Source organism: Gavialis gangeticus, unplaced genomic scaffold, assembly GCF_001723915.1.
Source record: "Gavialis gangeticus isolate Ggan-Ray unplaced genomic scaffold, GavGan_comp1, whole genome shotgun sequence".
In the NCBI taxonomy this organism is placed as follows: Eukaryota; Metazoa; Chordata; order Crocodylia; family Gavialidae; genus Gavialis; species Gavialis gangeticus.
The window spans coordinates 62,390,323-62,404,555 of NW_017729033.1; the positions used below are offsets into that span (position 1 = coordinate 62,390,323).

The 14,233-nt window shown below is 41.6% G+C and overlaps 1 protein-coding gene across 7 annotated transcripts in view; it reads left to right on the top strand.

Moving 5' to 3' along the window:
- Positions 1-3,426: 3,426 nt before the first annotated feature.
- LIMCH1 (LIM and calponin homology domains 1) overlaps positions 3,427-14,233 on the top strand; it is a 344,316-nt gene continuing 333,509 nt past the window's right edge. For 5 of the 7 annotated variants that reach the window (XM_019526042.1, XM_019526046.1, XM_019526043.1 and 2 more), the window contains exon 1: positions 3,435-3,498. In XM_019526042.1, coding sequence (XP_019381587.1) covers positions 3,490-3,498 — 9 coding nt within the window. In that variant the 5' untranslated portion in view covers positions 3,435-3,489. Of the gene's footprint in view, positions 3,499-14,233 lie in introns of all 7 variants that reach the window. The other 2 variants (XM_019526040.1, XM_019526041.1) reach the window with 2 other exon arrangements.

Genomic DNA, 14,233 nt, shown 5'->3' on the forward strand with positions numbered 1-14,233 from the left:
AAAAAAAAAAAAAAAAAAAAAAGTCTTGCACTCACCAGCAGCAGTGATTGGGGCCCATGGGCATTTGTGGCAAAGCCCCCCGCGCAGTGGGGGGCAGCTGCGATCGCCTTCCCCTGCTTAGCATCCACACAGCAGCTGCTGCATTGTGCAGGTTCCAGGTGGCTCAGCAGGGTGCTGTGCACTGTCTGGGAACTGGGGCCACTGGGGCTGAGCAGTGCCAGGCTCTGGTTCACTGCAGGAGCTCCCAGATGGCGTGCGGTGCCCTACCAAGCTGTGCTGCACCCATGCCATGGGGCAGCTGCCACACAGGTGCCAAGCGGGGTGTGGGGGGGCAATCACCACTGCCCCACTCTGCAATGGGGGGGCTCTGCCATGAGCCCTCAGAGGCCCCAGTTGCCGCTGCCAGAGTGTGGGGCTTTTTATTTTAAAGTGCCAGGAGGCTGGGCTGGGCAGGGGATGGGGCTGGGCAGGGCAGCCACAGGGGCTTCTCCCGCGGCTCCCCTGGCTGTGCCTCTGCCCTGCCAGGAGGAGCTGAGGGGGCTCTGCCCTGCTGCCACTTGCACAGCTGGTGCTCTCCCCAACCCCAGCCCTAATCCCTCTCTCCCCACTCCCCTAACCCCACCAGACTTACCAGCTGGAGGCAGCTGTCAGCTGCCTGTTTAATCTATGGCTGAATCTTTTCCGAAGCTTTTCCGAATTGATTCCAAATTGATTTGGAGCTTTTAATTGGTCTCCTGATTCGATTTGGAGATTCAGCCCCTGAATTGGGCCAAATCTCCTCTGAGTCAAATTGGCTACCAAAGCTTCACACAGCCCTGCTTTATAATATCTCTAAGCTATCCCCTTCCACTTCAGCATTGTCGCAATTCCTTGTGAGTCTCTAAAATCCTCCAGAAACTTTCCCTGGGACACATGGCATTTCTTTGGCTTCTAGGCCATTTCTCTCAAAAATCTTTGCTATAGAGCAGGGATATCAAACGTACAGCCCACAGGCTAGATATGGCTTGTAGAACCACATGATTTGGCCTGTAGGCCTTGGACCACCCACGCATGTTGCATGTGGCACATGGGAGCCAGTGTGGTGGGCAGGCTGGCCTTGATGCTGTGGGTCCTACGTGTGGCACGGGAGGTCAGGCTGGGGTTCATGCTGCATGCACTGCCCATATTCAGTTGGAACTGTGCTGTGTGCAGTGTTGCTCTGCATGTGGTGCCATGCAACATAGGTTGGCATGGGACACACGAGTTTAACATCCCTGCCACAGAGGAGTTGATTTCCTCATTATAGGCAGATAGTGCCTTGGGTGCCCATCCCAGTAATGTCGTCTTCTTCCTGTGCTGGAGTGGCAATTTTGTCCTTGCCTTAGTATCACAATAGCAAGAGAGATTTGGAAGTTACACCTACTCTCTGTTCTAAGTATGCACTTCTATGTTCCTCTGACTAAACCATGTACTAAGTCATAAAGGTATATAAAGAGAGCATGATATAATCTATAGAGTGATAAAAGTGACATAAGTGGATACAGCATAACACGTGTCATATCAGTAAAATAAACAAGAAAATCTGAATGACACCTTATGAACCCCCAGCCCCTGGTGGGGTTTGTGACAGGTTTTACATTATATTTATTTTCACCTTGGAGAAAGCAAGTAAGATATGCACAAATTTTGATTTGCTTGTTTGATTAAAAGATATATGAGCTCTTTGTGTACTCCAGGGTTAATGTTATGCGACTGATCACAACTTGCCAAACCCTTTCCATTTTTTTCCCCTCCATTACTTTTTCATCCTAAATTTAAAGGGCAGTCTAGTAGTCGATGGAGGACATATAGTATGACAATGGCTTATTTTTTCTACTTTTATGTTGGCTTCAATGCATCACTTTCTACCTACAGCTAATTATTTCTCTAGCAAGCTTAAAAATAATTTTGTCTTGACAGTTGTTTGGTTAGCATTACAGGTCCTCATAACAATTATTCACTGGCATTAAAGGCTTTCTACAGTCTGGGTTCTGTGCCAGGAGTTTCTAGTATGCTTGTTATATCATCAGTTAAGACTTTGACTACTAACTGCATAATACTTAAAACATGTCAGTTATTTGTGCACCTTATTGTTTTATAGTTGGACCAAATACTGGAAGTCAATGCATGTCCACTTTTACTATCATATTTCTCCAGCCAAAAACCTTAAAAACCAAGTTTCTTCCAAAACCACAAGCTGTCAGAGCTTTTTGGGTATGAGACTAATTCATTTCTTAGGTTCTGGCCATGTATCCTGTGTTACTGGGATTTATTAGCAACTTTCAGCCCCAAACAAGTGGACAGGTGGCACTTTCTTCAGGGTGTATTTGTCTTGCTTAACCCCTGATGGAGTTTAGATGTCTTAAAGTAGGGGTGCTTAACCCCTGGCCTTCAGTCCAGATGTGGCCCACGGTCCCATATCATCCAGCCCATGGGCTCCCCACAGGTTTGGAAATTTGGCAGTTGAGGAGAATGGCTCTCCTGCTGCCAAATTTCCAAATTTGGTGGTTGGGGAGGTTGACTCCCTTGCTGCCAAATTTCCAGACCTACGGGGAGCCCCAGCTTGCAGGACCAGGTCGGGGCAGTGCCAGGCACCAGGGCCCTATCCTGGTGTGGGTGGCAGGAGGGGTCAGCACCAGGCCCCAAGGCTTAATCCTGGCATGTAGGGTTCAATCTGGCTTATGGACCAGGTCTGCACTGCTCGTCTGCAGGTGAAAAAGGCTTATTATCACTGTTTTAAACCAGTGATTCTCAACCAAGCATGGTGCCTGGAGATCCTTTCAAGGGTGTCATGAATTCCTATGCAATTAGCACTATTAGGTGTGCAAAATGATTCCCAATAAAAACTCAGATCTCAGATAGTAATCTGTAATATTAAGCCATGTTGACCTCTTGTTATCTATGATCTTTTCCACAGGAAAATCACTCTATTTTCTGTCGGCAAAAATGAGTGAAAACTAAGAACTGGCATTTTCTGAGAGTACCTCAAGCCTAATGAGGGGTGTCTTGAGTTTAAAAGGGGTTGAGAACCACGGTTTTAGTTTGTACTATTGTAGTGTATTGGTCAATTTGAAAACAAGAATTGATTAGTTATGAAGGCACAGCTTATTTTATTCTAGAATTAATACAAACTGGGCAAGCTTTGTTTCCTTATGCCTGTCATTCTGTCACTGATAAGTAGGTAGTAGGGAAAAACCCTGACTCCTGCTGGATTTAGACTGCTGTATAGCGTAGTGTTCTTTAAGAGTAAGTGCTGGTTTCTCATGGCCTGCATCTGACTGTCTCTACAGTTTGAGGACCTTGGCCTTAGGAGTACTATACACACAGAGCACACCTATAAATTCCCACAAAATGCTAGAAAGAACTGTGGTGACCTTTATTTTTGGAGTACCGGTAATTCATCCTTTTTTGTGTAGACTAATCGGTTGATTCTGATTATCTAGTGGCCTGAATGTACTGGATGAATCTGATATGCTTCTGGTGAGTGACCTTCAAATGGGATGATTGGGCTCAAAAGGGCAAAAAACAAACGTGTTTTTCATTATTAAAAGAATAAATCCATTAATAGGTGTGCAGAAGATCTGATCTCATTTTCACTAGGAGATCCACGTTCAGCACTCTTTTGGACTAGCATGTAAAGTGTTCTTTTCTCATCACCTCAGTTAAGCTCAGCAAGTAAAATTCTACAGTAACATTTATTTCCCTTTTTGCTGTCAGTTCCTGTGTTGGATGAGTTTTTAAAGCTTATGCAAACACCTTTAGACACCAGAATTTACACAACCATTTTACATTATTAATCTGTTTAGTTGATCCTTATACAAAACAATGTCAGTGTAAATTTTGGCTTGAGTTGGATAGCTTTCTTTTTTTTTTTTTTTGTTTAAAAAAAAAAAAAATCCACTTGTAACACAACGCAAATATGTCTACCAGTTTTATTTTAAGTATTTTTTTTCAAAATACAGCTATTAACTAGCTTTTTACCAGCTCTCTCTGCATTTAGTTGCATTTGCCTGTTGGGATCAGGGCATGGGGGCCCTTCTGTGCAAGCATGTACTGATAGATAATCCTATCCCATTTGTAGATGAAGGAATTGTGCACAGATTAAGAAACTTTTGCAAGGTTGCATAGGTGAGTTTGGCAGAGCTGGGAACTAAACTTGGCTGCCCTGCATCCTAGTCAGAGCCTTAATAACCAGACCAAGCTGCCCCTTTCAGGTGAGTTTTAACACAGTCAAATAAGCTAGTTTACAACAGGCAATTTTTAAAATCCCTTTAATTATATTAGCATTTTTATACTACCTTATGGCCTGTTGTACATTCCTGGCTCTTAACATGAGGCCAAATCCTGCAGTGGACATTCATTACTTGGGTGTGATCTGTATCTACTCTGTGCCATCATCTTCCCTTCTTCCCTATTACCTCCTCCTGTCCCTCCTCCCTTGCTTCTGTGCAGGCAAGGTGAAACTTGTTTTGGTTACTTTGCCTGGAACGTGCATATTTCTCCAGTGATTCTTAAGATTTGTCCATTTTTGATTCTCTCCTGGCTGGCAAGAGCACAACGAAGCAGGTATCAAGAACCCACGTATGGTCCTTGGCATAAGTCAAGAATCCCAGCACTGGGATGATACTGTACGTTCGATCTCATGCTCCTTACTTTGGAGGCTTTTGTTTTCCCACACCAGGGGAAGTTTAAAAGGAACTTGGAAGCATCCTAAAGCCTGTGTGTGGAAAAAAAAAAAAAAAAAAAAAATGAAGACATCTAAGCCAGGCAGAATCAATCACTGCAGGCTTTCCCCATATTGCCAGACAACATGCTTAGTTCTTGGCTGGAGTGACTGTCTCTCAGGGCCATCAAGTGTTTAATTTTGTGCATCAGATCATCCTCACTATCTCTACTGAAATAGATGGAGGCTGCTGTTTAATGTCAGTTTATAATAGTATGAGGTAGGTTGTTTTGGTTTTGTCCTAGATGCTTCTAAACAAGTGGTCTCCAACCTTTTTAAGGTGAAGATCACTTTTTGAAGAAGAGGGCAATCCAGAATCTACTGCGCCCCCAGGATGGTACTTAGAGATAAGGAGATCTGTGTCTGAATTATTGAGACCCCTATCAGGGAGAATCTATTTTTATTAAACTATGCTTTCTATATCAGTGGAGCCGAACTTCGCGATTCACAGATAGTGGTGGTATCTTCCACGTGTGGGGGAAGCCTGCTTTTGAAGTACCTCCTTCTGGTTGGGTGCATTTGTCTTGGTTTCTTCTCCATATTTTGCTTTTATTAAAAGATCTGAAACAAATCATCAAATTCCAAAGTAGTGGTCCCCTCCTGAGCTCCAGTTTCTTAATACTTTTAAAATAAACACATTGTACCCTAGCACTTTGATAGGGTGACCAGTCAGAGCCTTTGTCTTGGAAGATGAAAAGCACTGTAGAAATGCTAAATATTAGGAGTAACTTGGCTTATAACGTGTTTTCTCTTCCTTCTCCCCCTACAGTCTTTAATTTTAGAAATGATTATTTAATGAGATGAACAAAAGTAAACCACATGTAACTGAAGGATAAGCAACCAGTCCTTTGCCAGGAGAGAGCCATTTACCCACATCTCTCACTCCTTTTACCTTTATAATTCCTATTACGGAGTTTTATGGTGCCAGATGAGTTGGTACAAGGTGCTGTGCAAGGAACAAATACTACCTGAAGTTCAGCTTCTGTTGGCCAAACTGATGCTTGTCCTATATAAAGTTATTTCACTTTTTTTGAAAGAGCAGAGTTCAGAGTGACAAATAACTTATATTTAACATCCTTTTAACTACCTAATGGGTCATCACTCTCTATGGAACAATACCAGATGTTGCTATTACTGGCTGAATATTATTAACTGCTGCTGTGGAGCTGGCCAAACTGTTCTGCTTCATGGCAGTACAGGAAGGTTCTGGACTTACTCTGCTGAACACTTCCTTTTAGATCGTGTTTTTAATTTTTATAGCCTTATCCGTCATTAAAGTGTACCATTTATCTGTTTTTGGCAGAGTTTTCCAGGACCTTGCAATAGATGATTTGTACTCTATTGGAAAGAAGTGAGGAAAAAAGCAAATGACCAGAGTAGTACATTTATATGCTCTTTGGGGGTGGTAACTAGTTTTATGTATTTTTGCTTAGTATGTAGTATAATGGGACCTGATCTGGACTGGGACTCTGAGCAAAACTAGAATGTATTCTCTGTATAATTACACCTTTCTTAAAAGAGCATTATGAAGCTTGCAAAGTCAAGGGCTCTAAAATTAGGCACTTCCAAAATTCATGTCATCTCTGCTACCTTAATTTGACTTCCTTGTGCACATGTTATGAAGTAGTCTTTCACTCCATGATTAATGCTTGTGATTTCCAGCTGCCCTGCCCTGCTTCCACTAATGCACAGAAAGTAGTGCTTATTTTAATGAGCATTTGTTCATTATTTTGTTTACTTCTCCTTGTTCACTGCATGGGCCTGTGCTTCATTGACTGTACACTCTTCGACCTTGGCTCTGAAGACACAATTATTAACCTCCTCATGGGCTTCTCTGCTTTGCTATAGTCTCTGAGGGCTTAATAAACATTAATCATTTTGTTTTCACCAATGCCCTATGAGGTGAGGCTCTATTACTTCATTTTACAGATAAGGAGATATGAATTGCAGAGAGAACAAAGTTAAAGTTAGCAGTATCCACTGATTTTTTTTTTGGGTGTCCAGTGTGACAGATCTGAGACCTGAAATTTTGGTGTGCTTGATATATAGCTCTTTGTATGTTCAGGGCAGAGCTGTCATTTTGTGTAGATCAGATTCAGGATCTCAGATCAGGCACCCAAAACATGAGGATTATATAGCTAGTAATCGTCCATGAAAATTTGGTTTAAGTAATTTTGTAGCAGAGGAAGGGATAGATTCTAATTCTTCAGGGTAGCCTTCACCTGCCTTAAATATGTGACCGTTGCTTTTCTTCCTGTAGTTCTTTTCCTCGCTCCTTGCCCTCTAGCTTATGAAACAAATGAAGAAGGTGGGCAGTCTTTTTTTACTACACGACCCTGATTCATGTCTGGAGCAGAAAGGCTCCACGGGCAGCATTAATTCCAGCATTTCTGAACTCAACTCATTTCTGATGCTGCAGATACTCTTAATGCAGGGTGTGTGTGTGTGTAACTGCTTCAGCTTTTAAAAAAGCCACTGAGAAGTAAATTCCATGATAAACATGGGGGTTGTTTTGTGATATCGTGTATTAGATCAGCTTCATAGCTGGGGCAGATGTTTGACTGCCTGTCCTAAGGATTTGAGGACGGGCAGTGTGTACTGGAAAGCTAGTCAGACCTCTCTCCCAACTATCCAGTTGGTCCAGTGAAAGATATCACAAAATAACCCTTGCCTCTCATACATTTCCTGGACCAACACGGTTACAACAACGCTCCAGCTCCATTCAGCAGTAGCACAGCGATACATATTGTTGGCAGGGTTATGTATTTAGCTTGAGTGAACAGACTTCTGCCACTTGAGTTAATGGGTTTATTGATAGAGGTAGACAGCCCAGCAGTAGAGGGAGGTTGAACATTTTGCCTGTGGGTTTGACAGATGTCTGTTGAAAGGAAAGAAACGGTGAGCCTCAAAAATGGAGTGGACACTCTTTTGCTCTATCTCTGCTTTTGGTGCTAGTCTGTTTCTTCTCTGAACCCCAACATGCCCGTCCCGCCAGTCGGTTCCAGTTTTCCTCTTTTTTCCCCCTGTTGGTTCTCACTCTTGACCAAACAGACTTATTCATACTTCCAGGCTGTTTCCCTCTGTGGCTCTCAGTTCTAGGCTTCTCTATCAGAAGAAATGATTTAATGGACTTCTCTAGCCTTAAAATCTGGGCATTCTCTGCTGCCCTCTCCCTTTGTCAGCTCCCAGTCCCAGTCTCTTTGCCCTTCCTGGCCTAGTTTTCCTCTTCCAACCCTTTTCAGTCAGAGTTGTGGAGGCCACAGCACCAACTGTTGCTGAATTCCACTGCGTATCTTCCCTAGCTCCAGGTAGTGCCAGCTAATAGTGTTAGTATTTTCTCTGATTAGGCAGTGCTAATCCAGTCCCAATTTCCAAAAAATATATACGAAAGAGCTTTAAGCATTCAGTATGACATATCCCTCAACATCTGGCATGCAGTATACATCTTAGCCAAAAAATAAAACATCTCCTTTGTTTAATCTGCTTATAGAAATAGTGCACCAGCAGTCCATATGCTAACTGTTATAAAATAACTTTTGGCTAAAGAGGGACCGGCAGAAGAATTCTTTATAGGCATCCCCAAGCAAAAGGATATGGTATTTTTAAATTGTCTGAATTTTTTGGCTGAAATTCATAACGTGAAAGGTAATAGGTCAAAATTTTGCTTGGCTAAAGACTGCATAGGACTTGTCTCTTTGTTTTGGTAGCACTTCAGATTTGCTTGTTGTCACCATGTCACCCCAACTCTGCTTTCTGTCAGTAGCAGTGGTTCATTAAGAAGCTGGGGTTTCTGCAACTTGGAGATGCTTGGGGTCCTGTTTCTGTTGTATGTATCCATTGGCTTGCACAGTGATGGGCAGAGAGATTAAAGATTATTGTGGGAATTTGCATCTGTTTTTAATCAATGGCAATAGAAACTACAAAGCCTTGAATCCATCCTGGTTAGTTATGAATCAGTGTTGTGTAAGTGTGCAGATTTACCAAGGAGTGAAACATTATTCTAGGTAAAAAAAAAAAAAAAATTAATTCATTTTGAACTTAAAACTGAAGGTAAAATTGTTGCTAATGAACAATTTTACATGAATAGAGTGCATTATGAAAAAGAACCCTATTTATACATAAAGGGATACTATTAGGCAGTTTAGGATAAAAGAGGTGTGTATGCGTGTGCATTGAGAGAGGTCAGTGTGTGCACACAAAAGCTATGGAGTAAAGTTTTTAAAAAAATGCTTACTGTTGACCTAACTGCTGCTATTGATGGCAAAACACTAAATGACAGCTTAGAGTAGCTCTCATTGCAAATGCTTAAGTGCTTTTGAAGATCCTGCCCATGTGATTTGGAACATGGTGTTTTGTTTTTTGGGGTTTTTTTTTAATGCATTAAAAAGAAAAAAACAACAACTCCTGAGAAATGCCTTCCCCGGTTACCAATAACAGTTTTGTTTTAAACATTTTTCTGAAGTATTTGCTTGTCCTTCACTGGGTAGCATTTGGCAAGCCCTGTCCCAAGAGGCTTGTTCTGAGAAACCAAATAGTAGAAGCTGAATTAACCTGACCAGTTGGATGTTGTTGTCCAACTTGTGTGCAACACAAAAAGACAACAACCTGCCTGCTGAAAGCTATGCATAACATTTACAGAGTGTACAGCTGAAGCATTGCAACTGGGGAGGAAACTGGTTTTTTTTTTTTTCTTATCCCCTTGCATTAAGTCATTCTGTCTCCCTTCCTCTGATTTCCTATAGGTTTTTTCTTTTAAAGATATAAAAAAGGTTACAAGTGTGGTTTTTGGTTTTGGTTTTTTTTTCATTTCCCATAAGGGGAGGGACAGTATTGATTTGCAACTAGAACATTGCCCTAGTATTCTAAAATTCTTTTGGTATATGTGCTCCTTGTTTATGGGCATATGCTATTTTCATTCCCTATGCAGACCTTTCATTGAAGTTGATAGGTATTTTACACTCCATTTGAGTATATGTGGCTAGGTAAGTTTAGAATTCAGAATGTTTCAAGTGAGCTGTTGAGCATCTACAAAAGTCTGGCCTTTCATACCTTAAACAATATTGCTAGGTGCCGAAGAGAAGGCAGCAGCATAGGTAGCCAGGTTCACACCCACAAGCTTTGTGTAATGATGGCCAGTTCTCCTGTATCTAATTCTAGGAAGTGAGGACAATGAAGCTGTATTTTCAAACACAGGTGGAGGGTAAACTTCTGGCTCACCTCTTCAGGTTTAGATTCCTCAGAGGCTCTAAGGCTGAGATTTAAACTTGTTAGTTGTGTCGAAAGTACTTGGTGACCCTTTACATGCTGTTATGTTAGAAGTTTTCTTTTTTGTACCTGCCTTTGTGCTATAACTGTAATGTGAGCTGGCTTATTTGAAACAAGACTCTGCAAAATCTTCAGGGAGACAGAAAATTATATATTTAAGTTGGGTCAAAAATGTAAAACTCTATTTTAATCCCCTCTGCCTTTTAGTAAGATAACAATATTGATCTGAGGGGAAACTTAATCAGTCTGGCTTCTGAGCTCACTAGTCAAATTCTGCTGTTTTTTCCTGTGGCATGTTGGCATAAAATGATCTTTGGAACAATAGTTTTACTATGCCACAGAGCATAAATAGAGCATAGACTCCCAAATAGGGGAAACAAGCAGGTAAAATAAACGTTTTGGCTGAAACCCTGGGAAAATGTTTGCAGTTAATGTCTCTTGTGAAACTGAATGGAAATCTGAGAAGTTTAAGAAGTCCTTGCACAAGGCAGCTTTGTGCATATTTCTGTAGATTGCACAGAGAATGGGGATAGCTACATGTTAGACACTTGATATTCAGCCACTACCCCTCCCTTTTAATATTACATCTTATAGGTAAAAGTGCTATTGGGAGGACAGAGAATAGTTTCTGTTTCCCGGCATTGGTAACAGTAAAGGGATGTGGGAACCTGGCAAAAGGAGACTAAACAAATACAGCATGAATGAGAAGTATCTCTGTTTCTTGAAGCTAGAAAGATTTGTGTCATCATGTTGTCTAGGTCTTGGAGCTGTCCTGTGCTAATGTCCAAAAGAATCAAGGCAGCAATGTCCTGTGTGAAGAAGATGTGCCCTATTGTGTCCCTTTGAGGATAGTGAAGACACAGCTGTGACCTAAAATCTTTTTTCTTCCTCCCTCTTCTCAGATGTACCAAGCACCCACAACTCCTGTTTAAACTGCTGGATACTCAGCATCTCTGAAAATCAGGCCTCTATTTTAAATAATAGAACTAAACTGTTGACTGTTCCTTCTTCATGCCTCAGAAAAGCACTGTCACGAAGTACTTGTATGGCTGTCACTGCTTTCCCCATAATGCTTTCTTTTTAAGTAAATGGAAACCTGCGTCAGCAATAACAAACTCTAGCATGTGTGTGAGAGAACTTCTGAAGTATTCTTAGTGATGTTTATTCTATGATTGCTCAAATCACTGCATTTTTTTTAAAGCCCTTAACTATTTTACATAATTACATTGGTTACATTTGGTTTCATCCTCAAAGCCCTTTGGTTAAAATTGTTGCTAATGAACTATTTTACTCAGTCTGAATAAAATCTATGGTCCTTATTAAGCTGGGCTTACTTTTACTTTCTTTATACCGTAACAAAACTGAATTCTTTCTCCAGACCAGTTATAAACTTGGATTTGGAATAGGCAAGTGGGGAAACAAAGCAACTTTTTGGCAATTTTTCAGACTTTATTTTGCGGCTTAATTATGTATCAAGAATCTGGGAGCTATATATGGCTCTGAATACATTATTTCCTTCACAGTTCACCTTTTTAAAAAGCTTGGTGGTCATTTTCAGTAATTCAGCAAATGTGAATGCTGAATGTTAAATCAAGTGCTACAATTTCTCTTAACAAAAGTGAAGATTTTTCTGATGAATTAAAAGGGATGGTCTTATGGGAACTGCTTCCTCACTGTCCTAAATTGTGTTTAAGAAAGGCTGATTGAGGACCTGGATTTACTCAAAATTCCAGGTATTCAGTTCCTATAGCATGTTCTTGGCAGTTGTCAAGAGAAAAGGCACCAACCTCTGTCTGATTTTGAGGAGAGCACATTATAACATTACGTGGTCTTCTGTTCAGTTGAAATTCTTTTACAGCTTTTTTGTCTCGCGTCAACAGAAAAGCAAAGTAAGGGTAGCTCAAAGGAGAGAGATGCCTTGATTATAGATTGAGGAAACCTGTAAAATAATACTTCCTCTGAGGATTTTTTGCATGCTTTAAGTCATGATTTAGGACTGTTTTTATTCAGCTCCTTGAAAACTGCCTTCTCTCTCTCTGGTTGTCTGGTAAAAAAGTAATGCAGCTAATCTTAAATTTACTCATAACTGTCAGTTTTTAAACCACCTTCAACTATTCGAGGCTAACCACAGACCACAGTGGACTGTGGCTCTGCATACTCCTGGTTTAAATGGGCTTCTAAAACTACTTTTATAGTTCTCTATGATGAGAATGATGGCTAAAAAGCAGAACCAAAAGGAGTAGACAGAAGGGAATATCCAGGTTAACATATTTTATTTGTTGCTTTTTAAAAGGCTGTTTTTTATGTAAAAATTTATCTTGCCATGTATACTCCATGAAGGGAAATTTCTCCCTTCCTTCTCTGCAGTGTGGTGGTGTTAACTAATCAAATAAAAAATAGTCTAGGGACAGACATTACAAACAAACTGTTTTAAGTGATTAGAAACTTGTTTAAACCTGTAACACAACAGACGTCAGTGCACATAAACCAGTTTGAAAATGGCTGAAACTGGTTTGAGATAAACCTGGTTGAATGTAGTGTCAGACTTAACTGATTTGGGTCAAACCAGTTTATGCAATGTCTGTCCCAGACCCCTTCCTGGTTTAATTTAAACCAGAGTTCCCCAGAATCCCAGATGCTTTGTAACCCTGGGCAGGGCTGGCCCCACCCCTCTGCTTCCTAGCTGGAGCTCTGGCAGAGACTGCAGGTACAGCAGCGCCTGGCTGGCTTCCTCCTGCTCCTTCTCCCTCCCCCCTACTTAAGCAGGTATTCCCCCCTCCCTCCCATCTCCCTGTAGCCAGCATGTGGCATGCTAGCTAATGTTGAGAGGTGTCTGTGTAATATAGAAAGGACAAAGGCAGAGTCCACTTGGGGCTTTTTGGAGGTAAGCAACAGGTCAGCTGGTAAGGTCCCTCTGTTCTTTCCTTGGAAAAAATTGTTTAAGAGCTTAAACTAATGAGAGAGGCTTTTGTTTTTTGATGGGGTGCTAAATGCTGTCAACTCCCTGTGTAAGTAAATGCTGTGTTATCAACTCCCTGCTGGCTCCCTTACTGGTCAAGGGTGTGGGAAAACCCCTCCCTAATCAGAGAATCCTGCCCAGGCCTGGCCATGCCCCCACTGAGCTCAGAACTGTGGAAGAAAAGGGAGGGCTGTCTTACCGCCCCCTAGTTTCTAGCCTGAGCCACTGCAGGCATGTGCCTGCATTTCTTCAGTCCAGAGGGGATGCCTGAGTGGTTACGAACCAGTTTAGCCTGGCCAAGCTAAACTAACCTGCAAAGATTTGAATCAATTTAGCCTCAAGCTTTTTTAAATGTCTCTCCTTAGCCATAATGAGCAGTACAACTTTGGTAGAGATGTATTCTTTTTCTCGATTCTTCTTGCAGATTTGTGTTCTTACTGTTTCTTTTCTCATTCATCTACAGCCGTGTGTGTGTGTGTGTGTGTGTGTGGTAGGTGGGTTACTTGGTGGGTTTGTGGTGAGTTGACTGCCTCATTCAGGGTTGGTCTTTCTTCCAGGCTATACTGATGCTATGTGCCCTGCTCGCAGTAGCTTGGGCCTGTTACCATTTCAGCAGTTCTTGCCATTCCTTTTAAGTGTTGACACCAACTGTGCTGCCTGCCCATGTCTGTAGCTGTTGCCTTGTACGTTATACTTTTGAAAAATGTAATGAGCTGTTGTTGGTTTTTCTTTTGAAATCTGTGTGTTTGTACACATTTGCCATGGAAGGGGTTTTGCTGCTGCTTCATTAAAATGAATAGGGTAGGAAGTAAGGAAAGTAGGAAAGAACAGAGAAGGTGTTCATGTTTCCTGTGGAATATGCCTCCTTGGGTTTATTCTCCTAATCAAGTTTCAGGAAAGAGATTTATTTTTTGTTTGAATTGGACTGGATAGCATAAAAGTGTTTCAGACTTTCATATAAATAGCTTTATAGAAAGAACAGAATGTTGCTGTCTTCTAAACCACCCAAGTATTCTTCAGGATGACAGTGGAGGTAGTTTTATCAGGTGCCAAGTTTGGTGGTGTTGTACTTCATAGTTGGTAGGGTCTGAAGGGACCTGAGTAGATCATCAAGTCCAACCCCCTGCCATGGCAGGAAAGAGTACTAGGGTCAAACGACCCCAGCAAGGTGTTTGTCTAGCCTCATCTTAAAGACCCCCAAGGTAGGAGCCAGCACCACTTCGCGTGGAAGTTGGTTCCAGATCCTAGCCGCCCTGACAGTGAAGTAG